Here is a 22628-nt window from a genome sequence, read left to right on the forward strand (position 1 = left end):
TAAGGCGCTATTCACAAAACACTGGGACTAGATTTATTTTAAAAAATAAAAGTCCTGTTCTAAATAGTACTGTATATTTGGTATTATGTGCATTGGTCCCACAGACTTACAGTCTGATGTGCAAAAATGTGCAGGCAATTGCACAGTTAGCTTGTCCAACTATGTTCAGAACCTGGTATTTGCACATTCAGATGATTAGATGTTCAACTGAACAATCACATGCAATTACAGTAACAGAAAATGTATTTTTTGGACACAGCACTAGGCGCCTGTTCTTAAATGCCTGAATACAAAGGTTTTCACATGGCATAGTGGCTTTATCAAGTACATTATCACAGCTAAAAATAAAGTGAGCTATGGAGGAGAGAAAAAGGGGGTGGTAAAGTATATTCAAGTTAAGACAGCGAGATTAGGAAAAAAACAGTCTACTTTATAAAGATACAAATCAATCTTAGTATCAGATAGTGCTCACAGGACCACTGGCTTTCTCAATATTCTGTATTGTAAAAAAGATATTTTACACATCTATTTACAATATTACTGAGATATAGTGCTTGATGTCTTAAAAATATTAAAATATATGACAGTACTGGCTGTTCTGATGTATACTCTGATGTGTTAAGGCAGTAATACAGTTAGACATCAGTGAAAGTGTCAAGCAAAGCTACTTGAGCTAAGACACTGAAACTTTTCCCTTAAAGACTGGACTATATTCTGCTGATTAGGAGATGGTACTCTCCACAAGTAGTCATTTAATTTATCTGTATCACTGTATGCAGTCAGATAAGGGGTAAGTGCGTGTTTGCTGTTCGCTGATTTTGCAGAAGCACAAGACATGTTTTTGCTTGAGGGAGTGTCAGAAGAATCACCATCTACATTATTCAACTTTGGGTCTGATTTCTTTGTTTGGTTCTGTGTAGTCTCTAAGTCAGACCCCTCATCATCAGATTTTATCTCAACATAGTCATCGTCATCCCCTTCTTCTTCAGTATCTTTGAAATTACAAAAATAGTTCTGCGTCGCTATTTGTGCATTTAGTGGTGAGTTCCTGTTTATTCTCAGGACTTTCTGAGAGTCTTGCAGAATCATGTCTGAACAGCTTTCAGGGTGCTGCTTTCTTACACTGGATACCAAGAATCCTGAAGCAGCAGTTGACAGAGACTCTTGGTAGGTATCAGATCTAAAATGTCTATTTGAATGTAACTTCTTCTTGTCCATTTCATTGGGGTAGATAATTGCCTCCCCAGACCTGTTGACCACAACTGAGGAAGAGGACTGTGACCTGCTGTACACTTGTGATTTTGTAATGTGTGCTCTTCTTCCAAGAGAGTTATACATGCTATCTTGATGTAAATTCTCTTTGTTAGGCTGACTTATAATAGCACTCCACCTTTGTGCTGGAACATGCAGACGTGTAGAAATCTGAAGGGAAGGCACTGAACAAGCTGATGGCAACTGTCTTAGATTGCTTTTTGTGCCAGTCTCTGCAGGGGAACTCTTTGACTTTGGTTCTTGGACTTCCGGCCAAGGAGAGAAATCAGCTAGTTCTCCATTACTGTATGTAGAATGTAAAAACCAGTCTTCTTCTCTTAAGCATTCACTAGCTAACTGAGAATGAGAAGGAGATGTTGATTCTGGTGAGGAATACCTTAAGGTTGATGGCTTCTGAGAACTGGCCCAGGTATCCTTTTGGATTCTGGGTGAAGTCTCTCTAAAAACGATCTGGTCATAAAGCTGGGAATATTCAGCAATTCTGGCACCTGGAAAAGAGAAGTATTTAACTTGTATTTCATATGATGGTGGTAAACTTTAACAAGCAACATGAAAATTAAAGTTCAGAAAGCAGAACACCATACAGCAGTCAGAATAAAAGTTTAAAACAGCATCAATATGTTTAGCCTTTAAGTCCAGCCACAAAGCCTGGGTCCTTCTTTGTCAGCTTGGAGCTGCTAAGTCTGACTTGTCAACATCCACACAGGATAGCAAATGCTATCACCTTTCATCTTTTCCGTGCTTTCTGGATCCCAATTGACCAGACCATCAGACAGAATGCATAAGAAAAAAATGGCCACTGGGACCTCCCAAAGAGGATAACTAGGAAACCAGGTTCGTTTTTTAAAGAAGGGCCTGTTCTTAAGAAGGGCTGGTTGTAGGGTCACAGGGAACTAGTAGGAATCTCTAAGAATCTCTTAAACATCTACAGTTAGGGATCTTTATTACAACTCTGAACTCTGAGGTCTCCTTCTGATGGATTCCTACACATTTTTTGCTATACTGATAGTCAGTGTTGCTGTTTTTATATTTATTTGCAATTCTGATGAGGCACCACTGGCTATACCTTATATGACAATGTTATCCAGGGAGCAAAGAACATTGGTTGATAATGTCTGTACAGTAGAAAAGCTGCTAAAGGGCATTCAGAAAACTGCCTTAAGTTTTGAACACCTGTACCTATATTTTTAAAAGTCCTTAACTATCCTGAACAAGCACAGGTGGCTATCCAGTAACCGTGGCCTTGTTAGCTCTAGGGCTTCAACTTGGTTTTAGATTTTCTGTGGAAAAAGAGTCTCATGGACAGGAAATGTCTATGGCTAAAGTATGCTCTCTGCTATACAGATGCTCAAGCAGGAGGAAAGACAAGGATGTTTCTATAAAGGAACTGGACCTGGACCTGGCTTCTGTAAAGGTTGGTCCCCCAGGTATCAAGAGAGCCAGTGGGCTAGAAGGTGTGACTTGGTGTTATGTCCAGTAAAAACCTGAAAATCTCCCTAGTCAAACAAAACAAATCACTGGATGCCCAGAAGCGTGCTTTCTACTTCCAGCTTATCCTAAACCATCCTGCCCATGAAATCAAGTCAGCTGACAACACTATACATTTTTCCTCTTCCATCTATCAAGTAATGGTAGGATTTTCCCCTGAATATGGAATCTCCATTTTTCATTCTTTCATTTTTATTCCCACTTACACTCAAGTAAAAAGAAAAATCGCTCTTGGGAAGATGATACTAATATCATCCCAGTGATTAATCAAGAAGTGACAGGTTAGGAGCAGTTTAAACCAATACGCAGATTTCACTGAAAAGTTATTAAAACAGTTGCTACAGTTTAACATACCAATGGCAGGACCACCTTGTTTATTCTCCTCCAAAATGGCCGCAAGGTCTTTGTGCTTCAGTTTAGGTTGACGGCTGGCTGGCTGTTCCTGCTCTGGACTTTTTACCTTCAAAAGCTGGTTAGCCTTCTTAATTTTTTGGCTGTATTGCCTTGCCATCAGAAAGACCCTGTTCTTTGTTTTATCCACAACATCTAATTCATTGTCAGTGCTTTCTGTATGTGCATTGGATAGAATACTGTTTGCAGATTCATAAGGGCTATCCATGAAAGGCAGCTCACTGCAGAAGGAAGATCTGCTTAGGCTCATAAATGAACTCTCTTTACATGGCGGTGTTTCTTCACATTTGAGGTTTGCTTTGTGTTTCAAAGTCTTAGGGAAAACAGGGGTTTCAGGCAGGGAGAGGGTAGACAGAGAATATTCCACATCCTTACTCAATTCAGGTGTACTTCCCACATGCAGCCTTTCCTGTATGTCATCTTTGCAAACAGGAAAGGCTGCAAGGAGGCGGTCTCTTGTTTTTTCTTCATTTTTCTTGATATAATTCTCCAGATCATTCCAAATTTCATCTACTTCCTCTGAAAGTTTATCTGCTACAGACTTGTGAGAGTGTGAATCAGAGTTGGAGGAGCTATCTACTAAGCTCAAATAATCATTATCTAATGGAACACGATGGTAAGGACTTTCATCTTCACTGAATTGAAGACTCTCTTCAGAAACAAACTGCCGTAGACTATCACAACAAGCAAAATCTGTTTCCAGGCCCAAAAAACTCCTCCTTTTAGAGCATTTAAGGCGGTCACATTTAAAAGTCAACAGTGGTGGATCTGGAAGCACTATGGTGTCATAGATGTTATCCTCGACAATCCTGAGCTCATCTGAACTTGACGTAGGTGCCTCTCTACTGTGTAGGCTCTCATCTCTAGTTTCGAAAATAGAGGTCCTATTTTGATCTGCCTGCCTCTTTTTGGAACTCAATTCCAAACTAATTTTGTTTTGACTCTCATACAGAGAGTCTCTAGCAGATCTTTGGGGACCACGATCAGACTCTTCCCTTCTTGCGAGACCCATCAGTTTTAAATCTTCATAGCTTATGTTATCATAGACATGTTCTATATCATCAATGGTCAGCTCTTCTGAATATTCTGGATAAGCATTCATGCCAGTTCTAGAACCACTTTTTACCTCCCTTCGAGAACTGTGCTGGCTAAGTTCACTGGCTCTGTATCTTGCATCATTTGGGCCAGTATTACTTTCACCAGCACTACTGGCTCGTCTAACAATTTTGTGATGATTGGAACTGGCAGCATCATTCTGATGAACTAGTCCCAAATGCCAGCTGCATGGGCGACCAGAAGTGCCCCTCTCTTCACAGACAGTTGAACTTGAGTTGGATGTAGATACTGATGGTACAAACATCTGATAATCATCTTCATCTTCATCATTTTCATGATGCGTTTGTCTGCTGGGGAATAGTGCTTGTCGGATTTGATGATCTGTCCAGATGTTTCTGGCTGTTGTACCTCCCCCCAGGATATTCATGATTAGTGAACTGTTCTGTGGTGTGCTGAACTGCCTAGATGACTGCCTGGCAGAACAAGAAAATGGAAGATCTGTATTCAGCTGGGTTGATTCTTCATCTGAAGGGTCCTTGGAGCTCTGTGGAAATTTGAAATAGTGCATTATTAGTTTATTCTTAAAACTGATCAGGAATTCTGCTATTCTGAGGGCTATAACACTGACCCACAAGCTCTGCAATGTGGAACTTGGTGATGACACGTGATAGCATTAGTTTCCATTGCTGCAGACCACTTATTACTCTTCTCACCCTGAGGCCAGATTTGTGTGGCTCCTAGTCCTTGCTACTGCTCAGAAGCTGAACCTACACAGCATTCCTCTACACACTGGGCATATTATAAATTGATGGGTGACGCAAATAACACTGCAAGTTCTTTTTTTGGAAGACCAGCAGCTGGAAACATGGAATGGACTGTACAAATTTAACAGGGATTAGCTTACTTTCAAAAATCTGCTAGCCAGAGATGGAGTGAGAGCCATGTCAGGTAAAAAAAAAACAAAACCCCAGTCTTGACCCAGTAGAGTCAATACCAGTTTTGGGAATATACTGTGTTTTCCTTCCCTGGGACTCTGCAATCAACATAGCCACTCACAACATGTACTATAAAAAAAAAGGAAGGTGCAAGTAGCTCATCTACATGATTTCAACTCTTTATTACTGCTAAATAGCTTTGCTCTTCCTTCTCATAAAGCTGACACAAACCTCCATTTTCTTTGCCTTGAAGTACTTATCCAAATAAAAGAGGATATCTCCACTGCATTCTCAGTAAATGATTCCATTTTCTACCTTACCACTTAAAACAATCCTAATGTCTACATTTTTAAAATAGTGAATCTTAAGTTTTGAATCATTACTACTTGTTTTAGAACAGTGCCCTCTACCAGAAAGAAACCATTTCCTTCTTCCATTTTAATCTTGTTCCCTAGCCTAGACTGTATCTCAGGAAGATGCAGATAAATCTACATCTAGTTTGTAGGGTATGTTCCTGAATGTGGTTAGCTAGGTAGATATAGATTAGATACATTTTCAGAATCCCTGTTGATCCATTACAGAAGGAAAGTTATTTTTTTCTTATATGCTTTGATAATTTTATTTACAGCTTTGCATTGGATTCCTTCCAATCTATCAATTAATTAATTCTCATGACAAATGTGAAACTTAAGGGGCTGGATACCTAAGGCTGGATTCTTCATGTTATGGAACATGCAGAGATGCAGGTACCTTTAACACCCATTAATTTTAACAGTACTACCCTCCTGCTTGAGAAATTAATCATGTGCTTACGTGTTTTGCTGAATCAGGCCTTTGACAGGAATTTAGGATATTCAGTACTTTGCAAGATTAAATCCCAAGAAAGCAAATGCAATGTTATTTGCTTAGTGCTTCTCCTCTCATTAGGTAACAGGCTGCTATGCAATAGCATCAGATCACTGGTAATAATTATTATCTCAGAAAGAAGTTTGTGCATTAAATGTTCAGTAATTATTTACTTAAAGTAAAATTATATGATTATCTTGATTATTTTAACGTGATCATGTGAGAGACTGTAGTGCAAACTACAAAGCAGCTGTGTAATGTGTAGCAAATGATTTAGGATGCTAACTTTATTACAACGCTTGCAGAAACTATGGCTAAATAAAGGTTCATATGTTCTGGAATAGTTGAAGAGACATGGATGGGTTCAAATGATAGTTGAATACCCACCCATGTCTCCAAAAATTCCAGAATATAGGTTTCAAAACAAATGAACCTTTATTTAGTCTTACTGTACAGTATACAAATACTATAATAAAGTTAGCATCCTAAATAATAGGCAAACACAGTTGCTTCTTAGATTGCACTAGTTTCTCACATGATTTTAAAGTTATAATTGAACACGTTTTGATTATTTTCAAGGATTTTTTCTAGCTTTGTTTAAAACGTTTATTTAAATACCAATAAAAAAATTTTGAACATAGTTATTATTGTGATTTTATTTATATCTGCATCTGTGCATCTAGGAGATGCACACAAATAGTTCTGTGATATGAAAGGATATGTAAGAAAAAGAGGAGAGAGGGAGATAAAAAGGGAGACAGAGAATTTTAGTTTTAAATACCTGAACTTCACATTTGTTGAGATTGACGCTTCTTCGTTTTTCAACATTTTCAGCAGCTTGACTATTGAGTCTTTTTCTACCTCCCTTTGGTTTTTGCTGTGAATTTTGTTGCGTGCCCTGTGAATAAAAAAGAACAGGTGTACTATATTCTACAGTCCTTTGAACAGCAACGTTGGTGAAAATTACTAGGTTCTGGAAAGCTGTGTCCCAGGTCCAGTTTTCACAATACAAAAAGGATGGGAAAAATACTTGAGAGAGTTCAAAAGAGGGTTTAAATTCAGATCCTTCTTTTCTAAGGCTGCAACAGGGAACCATTGATGTATAAACAAAACACTTGTAGTGGTGAGCCATCCCACAGCTAAACAAACTACACCTGCACACACTCCAACTTAAATGGATACTACTTAGGTTTTACAATTTTTGTGGGTAAATTCAAGTCACCTCCTATAGAGTCAAACAAACCAAAGAGGTTACCTGTTCAGACTCTTCCTCATCATCAGCATCTATCTGTTCAGTAGCACATATTTGAAGACTCTCGTCTTGATCGCTGCTGTAGGCTTGTTCAATGGGCTCTTGAAACTGATTTGCTAGCCCACTATGGTCTAATGACACCTTTTTTCTAGAACTGAGCAGGGTTTCATTTGATCCCAGTTTGGGAGCCTGAGAAAGCAGGGCTCCTTCAATACTGATCCGCTTTAAAACAACAACAACAAAAAAGCATTAATATTTTATGTATACTTTAATATGTCACAATCATCACTAATTTATACTTTAAGATTAAAAAACCACAAATGCAACATTCCCAAATGCATCATAGCTTTGGTCTGCATTTATTTGGCTGTACTTAAGTAAAGCAGACATGTAAACAGATTGATAAATCTTTCATAGATTATCTCAGATGATATAATCTGAAAAATGACTATGGAGAGAAAAAGGAATCGGGGGAGAGACTCAATGATTTTAACGTTTTAATGCCAGATAAAATGTGCGCTACTTGGAAATAAAACTATTTCCTAAGTGCCAGCCATGCAAACTCAGCCTAGGATCTAGTGCTTGAGGGGTACATCCAGACAAGCACACACATGGGGCATGTAGCACCACAGACCCATCTGCAGTGTTGCATACCACATGCACTACACATGCAGGTTGTTCCCCACGCTGCTAATTTGCTGCACAGGGGTTGTTTTGGTTTTTTTTCACCACTGGGAGATCCCGGTGTCAAAAGACGCCACGCACCTAAAAAAAACTGGGGTGGTGCACTGGGCAGCAACACACACTGGCTGAAACCGGAGCCTGGCCAGAAGATGCCATACAATGGCTGCCGGCCAGGCTCCCTGCTGCAGGACTGCTGCAACTGCAGCCCCTGGAGGCCTCTAGGACCTTACGTAAGGCTGCTGGAGCCAGCCCAGGTGCTGGTCCCAGCATCCCACTACCCTACTAGGGCAATTTGCCATGCTCCAGACCGTGAATGCACGGGGATTCCCTGGAGACAAGTAGCATGTGTCGCTGCTCTTTGTCCCCAGGGAAACACACACTTCCATTCATGGGCACACATTCAAGAAGTCTTTTCTCAGGTTCAAGAGGAACTTTATTAACAAAGAAAAGATACAAGCTAGAAGATAATTTATACTGTTCATAGCTTTACTGAATCTGCTACACCAATAAAAATAATAGTAATAAAAGACTCTAATAGTAATGATGAGATTTTAAATTGCATATGAGGAACAGCAATTTTGCATAACATATTTTATGATCTAAACATATTTTTAAAAGTACTTTTGTGACATCATAAAAACTAGCTAGGAAAAAGTGCATCAACCAATTTTTTATCAGCTATTACTGAAATAAAGTTTGTTGTACTTTGTAATGGCACTGGGTATACTATAGCATGTTTTGTCCTTGTTTTAAAAATGGCATACAATTCTGAAGGTCTGCATACTTAAATATCTTGGATTCAAACAAAGCAATAGGTTATGGGATCTACTGAAATATGAAATACACACAGTCTTACCTTCTGCATATCTGAATTTATTTCTGAAAAGAAATAAAAATATGTACTTCATTATTAGTAAATTATCATGGCAGTATCTGTCTGTACCACTGTATGCATTACATTAATATTTCAATCACAAACCACATTTTCTAAGAATTACAACTCATTTTTTTCTTGCTGAAACCTTGTTTTCCCAGAAAGATTTACATAGGTGGTAATAACAGTAAGACATTCATTTTATGAAAGATTCTATCTTGCTCCTTTAAATACTTATGAAATGGAGTAACTTTATGTATGGGAATAGTCCAGATAAGACTACTAAAGTAGTACTTGAAAAGAGCTTGCAGCATCATAGCCTACACACGGAAATTCAGAAGTAAAAAATGAATTCAATCTGTTTTCTCTGTGCTGCAGATTTTTAAAGGTGGTGCTTGAGGCTACAAACTTTGGGCAAACTATTCAGCTGACATAAAATCATTACAACTCTACTAACTTCACTAGAGCTATATCACTTAATATCAACTGATGATCCAGTCCTACCTGTATCACGAACTCCATGTACAGTGGAAGAATCATGTACAGAATTTTAGCCCAGACTTGAATTTTAAGTCAGACTGCCTCACCTAATTTGCTTGATGGGTTAATATTGACTTAATGCTGCAATTAATAGTAGGGCAGGTTCTTTGGGTAAATGTGGTATCTTTTATTAGACCAACTAACTACTTAGAAAATTATTTTTTACAAGCTTCTTTCAGGCACAAACTTCTTTCTTCAGCCTCCTGGTGTTTGTGTACTCTCCTGTGTGAAATAGAAGCTTAGGCCCATATGCAAAACGAAGATCTGTGAAAACGGAAATACATGGCAAAGAAGATTTTACCAGCTACATTTTATCACTGGTTAAAATTCCCCTCTTCCTCCTCCCCACCTTGCACCTATTAACTCCCATCCCCTCTGATCTTCCCCGCCACACATTTGCATTTTCACAGACCTGCATTTGGCATATTGGCTTAAGCTTCTATTCACCCAGGAGAATACACAAACACCAGAAGACTCTCTCTAGGTCTGAAGAAGGATGTTTGTGCCTGAAAGCTTGTAAAGAACAATTTTTCCAACTATTTAGTTGGTCTAATAAAAGAACCTTGTCTGCCTATGTCCTTAGACCAACATGGCTACAACCAACACCCCCAAAAGAATTAATAAAAGGGGCTTCAGTTACAATATAACTTACCACTTGACTTCATAACTTTATGGACTCTGGATGAAGGTTCTGAAAAAGAGAAACAAGTATGTAATAATAATTACTGGCATCTTGGCCAATGTTTTAAAAACAGAAGCCAAAATGTATGCTCCCGAATTTAGGCATCTTGTTCAGAATAGTGAGATTTAGCTGCCTTTAGAAAAACCACCCCCTAAAAAAAAAAAAAAATCTTGATTTTCTTAAGGGCCAAGCCCACAGAAGCTCTCATTATAAATATTTATTTTGATGGCATTTGTAGCTTTATGTTGATTGAAAATATAAACAGATCAATGTTACAAACACGAACATTCAGTCAATATTTTACTTCGTCTCTTTTAGATGCACAATAGTATCAATGTTATATAATCATTTTGTATTTACAGATGATACTTGAAAGACACTTGAAAACCCAAGGACTTTATTGTTTATCAGTGCCAAAAGTTAGTTTATTTTAAAATCATTACCACTGAGCGCTCTTAGGCTCTACTTACAGTATTTATTAACTAATGTAAATTTAAAGCATTTAGTGTAAACTAAATACAACTGCATAATGAAAATGTGAAGGCATCCAAATTATATAAACATTTTATCTATTGCAAGAAAATCTTACTATTCCAATCAGTATATGTTGAATTTCTAGTTTCCAGAAGGTTGAAGTAAGTAAGTAGGCGTAATCTGGTTTAAGATAACAAACTCAATCAAATCTGGATTGAACCAGATTTCCAAGGTATCAATTTTAACAGGGTTTTTTTTTTAAATAAGAAGCATGTCATACTTGTACATAAAATAACACAGGCAAGCCAGTATACAGATTATCCTTTATCCATCAACACACAAACTGTTTTAACATGCACCATTTGGATTTTAGGCTAATGTAATAAAACACAAATTGTTAAAAGAGTATTGTTTCTCTATCTAATCCAATCCCTCCTTGCATGACAATATCCTCATTATTTCTTACTTGCCCATACCTCTGGGGGTGTGATTCTGGCTTTCTGTGATAAAAAAAAAAATCACAAATTCTCTGATAAAAAATTGCAAATTCTCTGATAAAAATCCCAAAATCTGTGGTTAAAATTAAATGCCCCCCCACAGCCCTGCTGGTGTCTCTCACTCCCCCAAAGCCCTCCATCCCTGCTTGTGCCCCTTGCCCCCCTGCAGGGGGCCCCCAGCTGCCAGGGCTAGGGGACCAGGGACCCAGCTCTGCAGCCCCCTGCCCCCAACAGAAGGCAGCATCTGCTACAGCAGGAGCACAAGCTGGCTCCCCCTCTGCTGCTGCCTGCTGCAGGCTTGGGCAAGGCCAGCTCCCAGTGGCAGCAAGCACTCTTGGGGGATAGGGAGGACCCACGCCCCCCAGATCTGTGTGGAGGGTAGGGGCAGGGTGGGTGTGTGCTGCCCCCGTGCACACAGAGGAAGTGTGGCCAGGGCAGCATGGTGCTTACAGCAGCAGGCAGCTTTCATGCATGGCCCTGCTATGTCAGTCGCACACGCTGTGCTCTGGAGAGCCTGGGGGAGGGTAGCAGGGTGGGGGCACAACATTTGCAACCCAGGGTTTGCAGCTGGCTGGGCAGTCCAGCTGGGACGGGGTTTGCAGCCTGTCTGCTCCTGGCCAAACAGCTCTTGTAGGCTGGAACTCAGCCAGCCTGCAGAGCCCTTTGCAAAAAGGAGAAATCCGCTGGTTTCTTTTCTAAAAGGGAAAATGCGTGTTTTCTCTGATAAAAATGGGAAATCCGTGGTTTTCTCTGTTTTTCCGTGGGAAACGGAAAACCAGGATCCCTGGTGATGACACACACACTAATTTTTTTTTCTAGTTAACTCTGAACTAATTTTGCCTGTCCTGCAGGGGGACTGTAGGAAGGGACTGGAAGACTGTAAGAGCCAAAATGATTTTGCTTCCATTTTTACAGCAAAGTAGGCAGGTCCCAGAGGTAGTGGAACCAGCAGTGGGACAGGGGGCACGAGCCTTGGGGTGTTTAAGAGGAGAGGGGGTGCCAGATCAGAGGCAGAGGGGCACTAGAAAGGATGCAGCTATGCTGCTATTCTGGCAAAAACCAGCTCCAGCTGCATAGAATGGGGAATGTGCCAGGGGATGAAGACAGGAGGGTGCCCTCTGCCATCAAAGTAAGATTTTTACATCTTTTTCTTAGCATGGCATTTGGCAGTGCCTGTGAGAGACAGGGCACAGACAGAAGCCTTAACTCCTTGGCCGAAGGATTCTTTCTCCTGTAGCTGCTGGATCCTAGACCTGCCTCTGCTCTGCCCACCATTTTCTTCCACCTCTTCATGCAGCCAGAGCCTGAAACTGCCAGGGCCCTAGAGCTCCCCTGGCTTCACCTCTTTGGTCCTGTGTACCAGCCAGAGCCTGTAGCTGCCCAGAGCATAAACCCTAAGAGATACGTCTTGGAGTTACAGTGTGAGCTCAAGGGCAGCTCAGGCTTTGACCCACACCTCCAGCCATGCAAACAAGCAGACTCAAAGCACCAAAAAGCACATGTCTGAGGACTGGCTCTGTGGATGCAGTAGGGGGTTCAAGAAAAAATACATATAGGAGTGCACATTAAGACTGTGGTGCAGATTCAGCCTATGTAAAATGCACAAAGTCACTCTAGTACAGGCAAAATAACCAAAGACTGCTGATGCCTGATTTTGTGCTGCATAAAGCCACAGAACTTGTTCCTCCCTGTCCCCTCAAAGCACATTAAAGTAGGCTGATAGATAGCTTGTATGGGGAAAAAGAGTTCCTAGTGCATGTGTAAGCACATACATTTTCCAATTCCACTGTTGAGTCTGAAACAGCAAATTGATAATGCTAGTTGGAATTATCCAATGGGATGTTTTTGCACTGGAAGATGCTGATTTGATGACACTGAGCAGCTCCATTAGAACGTGCTGATTTTAAGGAACATTTCAGCAGAGCACTGGCAGGTTTCTGGTAGGACTCTGCCTACCAAACAGGTTCTGAAACCTGCCAGGTTTTCTGTTAGTATTCCCACCTTGAGCTTGGAGAGCCTGCCTAGAACCCCATCTCCTGAACTCCCAGGCAACCCTGGGTCCCAGGCTCTGGAACAGCATGCCCAGGAGGGAAGCTATATTACCCAGGATTTTCTTCTTCCCCAATAAACAACTTGGCAAGCTTCCCAGATCCCTCACTGCCTCTGAAAAACAGTCCAGATATTCCTCATCTACCCCGTGACATCTGTCCAGGAGTTCCCCCTTGTCCCTTCTTCCTCTTTTACCCCAGGATGAGCATCAGTCCCAGTAGAGAGGGAGACATCATGATGGTTAAGCACTAGAACAGACTATCTAGAGAGGCTGTGGAAACGCCATCACTGCAAAGTTTTAGGGAAACTGGTCAGAGAAACACATGAATGAGATACTCTGGACAAGGATGATCTTGGCTTGAGTAATGGGGGTGGACTAGATGACTTCCCAATTCCCCTTCCAGCCCTACTTTTCTAGGATTCTATCACATTTTCTGGCCAGGTCTACTGATCACACAATTTTACTTTCATGTGGAGAATTTTAGACTAGCAATAAAGACAAATGAACAAAATTCTGGCAAGCAAGCTGCTTCTATCATTAAAGCAGCAAATCAGTGGAGGTAGTTTTCTTTTCACATGAAACCTCTTTCAGTAGCTTACTCCCTACCTTTCTTCTAACCCCATGCATCACTTGAAACCATGTTTACACATTTTCTTTCATTGCCTTTTGTCAGCAGAGTTTTTTAATCACCTGACTTCCTTCTCACTCTCCGTGGAGTGATGCCTTCCTTAAAAGGAGAGGTTGCTTTCATTTCTCCCTCTGGACTGTAATGGAATCCTGGATGATCTGTAAAATAATTACATCAATAAAAACGAGTGTTAATAAAAACACTGTGATTTAGTGTCATGTGATTCACTTATAGGATTGACTTACAGGACTAGGAGATGTGCCATGTGATTCACTTATAGGACAAGAAAATGAAGACCCACCCATAGAGAGCTCAGGGGCCACACCAGAAGATCATCCAAGCATGACTTTTTCCCAATCCTGGCCTAGCACACACCATTCAAAAATAGTTGGGGAAGAGGATTCAGGGAAAAGGGAGATCCTGTCAGATTCTCCTTATGAAGTTTTCTTGTGGTTAATTCTTTGGGTGCGGTCACCTCCTATAGAACAGCCTGCAGAACTCAGACCCACCTCAAGATCCTTCTAGACCTGGGGCAGGCAATTATTTCGGGCAGACAGCCACTTACTGAGTTTTGGCAAGCCATCAAGGGCCGCAGGATAGGCATCCAGGGGCAAATAAATATTAATTTTCTAAATTTTTTGAGGGCCCTGTGGATGAGCCGCATTTTGCCCACCCCTGGTCTAGACTGCAAGAGGGAATGGGCCATGCCTATGGTGACTCTGGGACTCCTTGTCCAGCTTCCAGGCAGCCATGCCACCAGAGGCTCCTTAGTAGTCAGGTAGTCTAGGATTCTTGTCGATATGGGTTAGCAGAATGAAAAAAATCATGGAAGTGTCAATGGAGCATCAAGCTGTATGTGTTTATTCCCTGAAGTTTTTCCAATAGTTTCTAGGCAGAAGGAGATAGTATTGCAGAGGTCACTAACCGCCTGTACCCTACCTTTCTTCAAGAGTAGGAAGGGGACAAACCTGTTCTCTCCATTCATTTTACTAGGAACCATTTCATGTTAGCTGCTGAGTGGTCTGACCTCCTACTGACCTCTACAGGACCAAGCCTTATATTTATTTTCCCACCTATTTCATACTAATATAAACATAGTTCTCTTTCATTCTGGATAAAGCCCACAGAGTAGACAAGCAAAGTGGAAAGACTGAACAAATTTTATAGCAAAAGAGAAAAACTTACGTATGGCATCCATCTCTAAAATTGCCTGCTTGGCCTGAAAAAGACAAATTGTCCATTAACAGGTTAAAATATACAAGCATATTAAACAATGTAATTTGGCACTGAATAGCAGTTTATAAAATCTAAATTGTTTCTATCTAAGAAGCATTGTAGGTTACACATAGCATAGACTGTTCCACACAACGTGACTTACATACCTGAACTGGCATTTTATTCTATTAAATTTAACATAGTTAATTTTCAAAGAAGTAACAAATGTGCACTGTACAGCTTCTGCTCTATTTTGCCTGGCCAACTGCCATTCCAGCATGGCAGAGAGAGCAGTGATTGTCTACATTTAATTAATTGGGAATGCATCTACGTCAGTGTTGGTTTCAGGGAATTTCCAGGTTTAGAGTTGGTTTAGCTGTCTGCACCAGTGCTACAACAGTCCCCAGTAGAGGAACATGATGAGAGAATGCTGAATTTTGACAGGCGGGCTCTTAGGAAACAGGTGGAAATTAGGTTTTGCCTAATTCTGCTAAGACTGACACAAAACTCACCTCAGCATCATGGTAACCAAACCTCATAATCTCACAGCTCTGCCTCCTATGACTACCTTTGCTATGCACAGAACATTTTAAATATATGTACAACTGAATGCAAACACTTTCTGGCTGCTCTGAAATTATAATAACAAGATAAAAGAGATAATATGGAAATCTGCTCATTTTAGAGGTGAAAAAAACAGTAGTATGCCATGAAAAAAGCAAAGCAGATCCCCCAAAAGTAAGGCAGTGTGGGGAAGAGGAGTGGGAGTGGTGAAGGTAAGTGTTAAGGGAGACGTTTCTTATAGCTAGATATGAATGGAGGTTGGGAAGCATGGTTCGGATCAGACAGAGTCTGCTTTTAAGGCAGGGAAGTGAGGTGAGGGGGAAGAGTTCACAAATTTGCAGTGTTGTTTGGGGTTTACTGTTGTTTCTTACCTGTGGGTTATTTGTCATTTATTGTAACCTACTTTGAGCCTTTCTGGATAGGACTAAACAAGAGCAGCAGCAATAACATAGCTTAGAAGTCCAAAAAAACCAAAATAGCTTATAATGTTTGCATCTGTAAAGGTGTAGTTAACTTATTTTCCACTAGGTGTCAGACATGTCCCACTGCTAAATATGAAATGTGGGGCGGATGGGAGCAGGACATTTACATAGTGTGGTAGTAACTACTCCTGTTAAAGCATGTGCAGGCAACAACATCAGCAGCATAGGAACGCGGCTGGGTGCCCAGGGTGGCTGCCACATACAGGGGCAGCAGTGATTTCTGGTTGCTGCTGCCACCATGACTGCAATTGAGCAGCTGTGGCAAAAGCTGTCTTTTTCACCCCCATTTCCATCCGCTCCAGAGGCAGTTGCCCCCGTCTTCCCACTCTACTTACACTGCTGCACAACATATTTACTTAATTTGACTTTTCTCTTTTGACAAAGGTTTAAATGATTTCTCACAGGGTGATCAAGAGTTTCTCTTTGTCATACAAGCAAGATATAATATGTGGATGTAAAATATTGCAACTAATTAATTAATCCATTCATGAGAACTAAAGATTTAAGTAGCATCTTGGTATGAAATTGGAGTTCACTCACCAGCCTCTTTTTACAACTTGTTAAATAACGGTGAGAAGAATTTATTCTTAATGGCCAATTTTAAGATAAATTTCATACTTTAATGAAGTTATTCCTTCTTTCTGTTCAAATTCTCTATTTTGTCAGCAGGAAAAAAAATGCCCACAGAATTATAATTACTACTGTTATTGAAAACATAGTATTTTTTTCCAAGTTCTAGCTTTACAATTAATATGGCCTTGTATTTGCCTACTAAATTCTATCTACCACAAGGACCAGCACTTTTGGCTATTACAGACATAATTTAAGAGCATCGTTATGCAGGAGAACGCCAGAAGCATAGAGTAAAATCCTGCCTTTACTGCGGTCAATGGGAGTTTTGTCAATGGCTTCAGGGGACCAAGATTTCAACCAGTGTGACTAATTACTGAGAAACGCAGTAAATTATATTGCAAACCACCACCTCGAGTTATAAAAGAGGGTTTATAAATCAAGGGAAAGAGCCAGCTTTGTGCATTGCTTAGACATAGCAGATATGGGCATGACATCACTGACAGCTGTTCTGAAACTTAGCTTCATGTCCCATTTTCTGTGTTACAACATTTGTAATATCACAGATACGGACAAAGCCCACAGCCATTTTACTCCATCCTTGTCAACATCTGACAATTCCAGAAACCAGATGCTGTCAAGGCAGCTGCACTGGGGCAACCCTTAAAGACAGAAGTGCATGGTGCTGGTGTAAAAGTGACATACACCAGTCCAACTTACCTCAGACTACATTTACACTGCAATCTAGGTGTGACTGAGGAATGTTGCCACCATGTTTCTTGTTGCATGAGAGCCCTAGCATCGTGGGTTTCAACTGCTAAGTACCGAGGGTCCTGGGTAGGATGGTGTACCTTCCCTGCCATTGCTGAGGTACCCTCTGTTTCCAGTCAGGGTAAGTGACACAGATGCAAGTTAACTTGCATGGGTATAGCTACATTGATGCAAGTACAAAAAGGGCAAAAGGTCAGTGTAGATAACCCAATGAGATACTTCATTTCTTTTGCCAAGTCCAGCTGCTACTTTTACTGGAGCCTTTCCTCTTCAATTTTGTGAATCTTTAAAAAAAATTGACCTAAAAATTAACATATTAATTATTCATTATTCATGTTTGATGATTAATGAGAGGCTTTGGGGTATAAAAGCTGCTTTGTCATGTACCCTTTTGCTGCTAATAAAAATGCTTTAAATAATACAAATGCTTAGGTTAGAGATTCTATTTATTTATTACCTTAGCAGGAATTTTAGCTGGGTGGTTTTCCAGAATCAATCTCTTCAAGTGAAGGATCCAAAGTCGTTTATCTTGTTGCGATTTTGCCTGTTACAACATTTTGAGATAGTCAGCTAATTTATTTCTGTAGCCACTTGGCACTTAGGTTATAGTCATCCATGGAATACATACGGCTAAAAGTGACTCACTTTTACCACTCGCAATAAAATAAAGGGGACTCGAATACTTTTATTTGCGGCCTTGAAAGAAATAGCAAGATAATTTTCAGAGCATGGAGATTACTTTCATACCTGCACAGTGTGCTGCATCTTGGGATTTTTATAGTGGAAGACACTGAAGCTGAGTGGTTCCTTTGGTATAACTTCAACAAGCATGAGATTCCCACACTACAGCAGAGAAAGAAAGTGGTGAATGAGAAGAGAGCTAAACCATAGTTTGAAATTTGTTTAGTCAGCATATTGCAACTGAAGCCACAACATACCAATATGTGAGCCTTATATGTATACATTTCTTCTCTCTTCTTTGTAATAAGCAGCAGTTTGTCAAACAGGAACAAAGTGCGCTCATTTTTTGCTCGCTGAATGCGGAACGTTCCTTCCAAAACCAGCTCCCCGTAACTAGTGAGGTCTGGCCCTTTCCAGTTAGTGAGTAAACTCTGTATCTCCTGCAATAAATAAAAAACAGAATCACATTCAAAACAATATTTTAGTGAAAAGTTTCAAATTCAAAGTACAATACTGTATATTGAGTCCACTAGAACTGTTCTCGGATGATCAGTGTGTAACAGTGTATAGCTAATTCCTATGCAGTGGCTGTTTATGGGCTCATATTTAGTAGCCTTTGTAGTGGATGACAGTTGTTCGTATCATACAAACATCATGATGATGTCTAACTAGTGCTTCTGTCAGTAATGACAGTAGAATAGCACAAATACTGAATAGCACAAATACCTTCACCCCAACATGTGGCCCTATTTTGGACTAAGCACTTTGTCAGTTTTGTTGCTACACTGCAGCCTCACTCAATCTATGGAAAACTATAACATTTCCATTTCAAGTACAGTCAGTCTAGTACCTTTTGTTGGGACCAAACATGTCTAACAAGTGTTTTAACTGTTTTCTTTTACTCCAGTCTCAGATTGTAGTCACCTTACTCTCTCTCTTACCTCATAAACCCTTCTTCGTCTACCCACATCAATGCCCAAATTCTCTTAACATATGTTTCCCCTTGATTGTTACTGGTGATGGACCTAAGAAATGTCAGATACAGGCAACCTGGAGAACAGAAAGTTCACAAAAATGAACACCAAAATATATGTTGCCTCTAAATCCATGTCTGAAATAATCCAACTTTGTTGATTAGGGCATAATGCAAAAGGCATCTCTCTCAAACGGTTTTCAGGAATGGGCTGAGATTTACTTCAAGAGGATGAAAGAGCATTTATCACTGCTGTGGTTTATCTGCATTGCTACTGCTGCTTTTGGGGGCCTACAGCCCTGTGTAGGCACCATCTCAATTATTACTTAAGTCAAAATAAATACACGGTTTAGTGATGTGAAATCCTTATAAAAGTGCAGCTGTATAGCACCATGTGTTCATTTAAAAATACACTAACGTCTGTATGGCACCTAAACCAGATATTAAAAAAATTACATTTTTGAATATGCAGAGCAACTGAGATTAAAAACCACAGTTAATAAAAAGGCTCTAATTGTACCTGTTTGCTCTAGTACAGAGGTCCTCAATCTTTTTTAGACCCAATACATCCTTCATTAGACTCAAGTATCCCCTCCCCCCTCAGAAAATGCTAAATTTTAGTTTTCACTCATTTTTTTCACTGAACATGGACATATAACAGAGCAATTTTTCCTATTGCAAAGAACTCAGAAAGACTACAACAGATCAGAATTTTCTGATGCTATGAATTCCTATTTGAAATTCCTGGGTCTATCTTGTGAATCATGCATATGTGTTTGCACAACTATGTGCTAACCGCAGGAACCTTAAAGGGATCCCACAGCAACCCAGGGTGCCATGGCACCCTGGCTGAGAATCACTGCTCTTACACCTCCCTCTTTGTAACTTACAAATCTGAGTGTGTACCACAGAGACTAAATTCATCTCTTTGAAAGAGATTTCTTGCAGAATGAAGCTATAATAGTTGCAAAATTACAGATAAATTGCTATATGATAGCAACCCTCATTACCACTGCAGAAAGTGAAATTGCTGTCAAAAGGAGTAATAGTGAACACAAAAGGTCTGCCCCTCTATATATTTGCCAGATCAGAGCACCTTCCCAAAGCAACTAACTGATTTTATTGCTAAATATTCCTGGTTATCAAAATTCAGATGTATGTCAGTGAATTAGTTTAAGTTTTTACTGCTTATCTTCAGCAAAATGTGGCAAATTACCCAGACCTGGGGAAAGCATTATAGACTCAATCCTGTTTCTATATGCTACAGGAGCTGCCAGCTATTTGACAGATGCCACAGATTTCCAAAAAAACTAGTTCCACTGACAACTTTCTCACTACCACCATATTAACTACCATGGATGTTACATATGTGTACACCAGTGTACCCCACAGGATGGATTACAAACCATAAAGAACATTACCCCCGATGAGGACACTGCTTTCATTTACACTGTACTCTCCCACTTTCTCCTCACACAAAACTATTTTAGATTTGGGGACTCCCTATACCAACAAAAGAATGGCACTGCCATTCTTCCCATGCAATACATGTCTTCCCCTGCAATAGGCCGATTGGGCAGCATGCACCGCTGAAAAGTGAAGCCAGGGCACTCAGAGTTGCACTGTGGCTGCCAGCCAGGCTCCGCCTGGCAGGATCACCACTGCTGCAGCCCTGAGAGGTCCCCAGGACCACAGGTAAGGCTGCTGGGGCTAGCCCAGTGCTGGCCCCACCTTCCCTTACCACCCCTGGGGTAACTTGCTGCATACTGCCAAAGTGCACATGCTATGGGTGTTCCCCAGGGACAAATAGCTAAGTCACAAGGTGCGCCACTATTACTTCTCCCTGGGGAACCAAAGATCTGGGCTCATCTGGACATGGCCGTAAGGGGTTTCTTGAGCATCATTTCTGTTTAAACTGTTTAAAATGATACTGGACAATGAATAACTCATAGGTCATGTGAATGGCTTAAATCTAATTTTTCTTTTCCTTTCATCTCTGACACTTTCCTTAGAACAGAAATCCCATTTGATCTTTGATGATAATGCTCTAGGGTTACCAGCCTCAGAATGGTGACTCTGTAATATAGTCTGCATAGGACAGGGGTGGGCAAAATGTGGCCCAGGGGCCGGATGCGGCCCGCCAGGCCATTCTATCCAGCCCGCAGGGCCCCTAAAAAATTTAGAAAATTAATATTAATCTGCCCTGGGCTGCGTGTCATGCAGCCCGTGATGGCTTGCCAAGACTCAGTAAGCGGCCCTCTGCCCAAAATAATTGCCTGCCCCTGGCATAGGTGAATCTCCCCTAGGCTGCAACTCTAAATGCTCAAATCCAATATGACTTAAATGGACTTTTTGTAAGGCTTATCTGTGTCTATGACCACTGCTCTATTGGTTTTACAAAACAACTCATAGTAGGTATAGGTTTCAATAGGCTTTAAGAGGAAAGATAAAATAAGGAGCAAAACAAGAAATGTCTCATAACAAAACAAAATCAATCAGGATAAAAGGGTAAAAAAAATAATAAAAAGAGAAAGAGCCTCAGAAGCTTTCAATAGAATATGCCCTATGATTTAATGTACAATGGAGGCTTTAGCTACCAAGAGGAAAGAAGAAAGAGAATTTATCTGATGCTCTGTATCATTGCAAGTAAATGCTTTATAGGATATTGCTCATAAAGATATCTTTCTGAGGTTTTCTCTAGCACCTATGACCATAGTGTCCAAGACCTAGTACATTTAATCACTGAATTCAGCAAGTGAGTTAAGATTATAGCAAATATAGACATAAAGGAAAAACAGAATTAAAACACATGCATTAAAAATCAGAAACAATCTACATAGAGACAAGAGAAGAAAGTCCTATATAATCCATTAAATTTCCATGCAACTCACTTGCAGCCTGATGGCGTGTTCATGCTTCCTCTTCATATCGTTAATGTGCCATGCCACTCTCTGCATTGTATCTATAGCATCTAGTACAACATCATAGCCTTCAGTGTCCTTGTCAAGGTGGTTTTCTATTTCCTATTAAAGAATCCAGTAAAAAAACAATTACTTACATCTAGATGAAAAGACTTTGAAATGTTGGCAAGGCCTTTATTGTTACTCTTTTGTCTTAGAATCAAAATTACCTGAATGCAGTGATGTGTACTCTGATATTTTTGTATACTTTGTCACCAGTTTAGACTAAACAAGTCTGGCAAAACAAAGTTTTACAGTCAGCTGAGTACTAGTCAAACTGCTGCTGAGAAGACACATTAAAAGAAAAAGAGAGGAGCCACCAATGCATCACACTAATATATAGAAGACAGCCCTTTCTAGGTGAAGACTGCTTATGATTTCTGGAAGCACAGAATGCACCTACATGCCTAGCAAAACCAGACCTGATTACATTCAGCCTTCGACTAGGAAGGGAAGGATGCACTAGACACTTTAAATCATGATCTTTGTCTCTTTACATTTAATTAGAATGTGACATTGTAAAAGGAAACATGTGGAAAATGTTAACAACCAAGCAGGAATTTCTGAAAATGTTCCTTAACTCTATCCACAGGGTATGGAAATAATTCCCAACTGCCCCAGTCTTTCCAGCAAATGAAATTCAGATAAATCAATGGTGTTTATAATTATTTAACCTTCCTAATGGTCATCCAGCGTAGGGTGTCAAGGGCCCGCAGCAAGGCG

General features: G+C 40.2%; 1 protein-coding gene across 1 annotated transcript in view; it reads right to left on the bottom strand.

Moving 5' to 3' along the window:
- Positions 1-8: 8 nt before the first annotated feature.
- The window catches only part of PLEKHG1 (pleckstrin homology and RhoGEF domain containing G1), a 195031-nt gene continuing 172411 nt past the window's right edge, over positions 9-22628 (bottom strand). Inside the window, exons 7-18 of the mRNA XM_019527130.1 lie at positions 21837-21968; positions 18230-18412; positions 18039-18134; positions 17749-17835; positions 14875-14908; positions 13752-13847; positions 10011-10049; positions 8801-8823; positions 7264-7482; positions 6790-6906; positions 3115-4771; positions 9-1760 (exon numbers count right to left, since the gene is read on the bottom strand). Of these exons, the coding sequence (XP_019382675.1) occupies positions 655-1760; positions 3115-4771; positions 6790-6906; positions 7264-7482; positions 8801-8823; positions 10011-10049; positions 13752-13847; positions 14875-14908; positions 17749-17835; positions 18039-18134; positions 18230-18412; positions 21837-21968 (3789 nt within the window). The 3' untranslated portion in view covers positions 9-654. The remainder of the gene's footprint in view (positions 1761-3114; positions 4772-6789; positions 6907-7263; positions 7483-8800; positions 8824-10010; positions 10050-13751; positions 13848-14874; positions 14909-17748; positions 17836-18038; positions 18135-18229; positions 18413-21836; positions 21969-22628) is intronic.

Source organism: Gavialis gangeticus, unplaced genomic scaffold (genome assembly GCF_001723915.1).
Source record: "Gavialis gangeticus isolate Ggan-Ray unplaced genomic scaffold, GavGan_comp1, whole genome shotgun sequence".
Classification (NCBI taxonomy): Eukaryota; Metazoa; Chordata; order Crocodylia; family Gavialidae; genus Gavialis; species Gavialis gangeticus.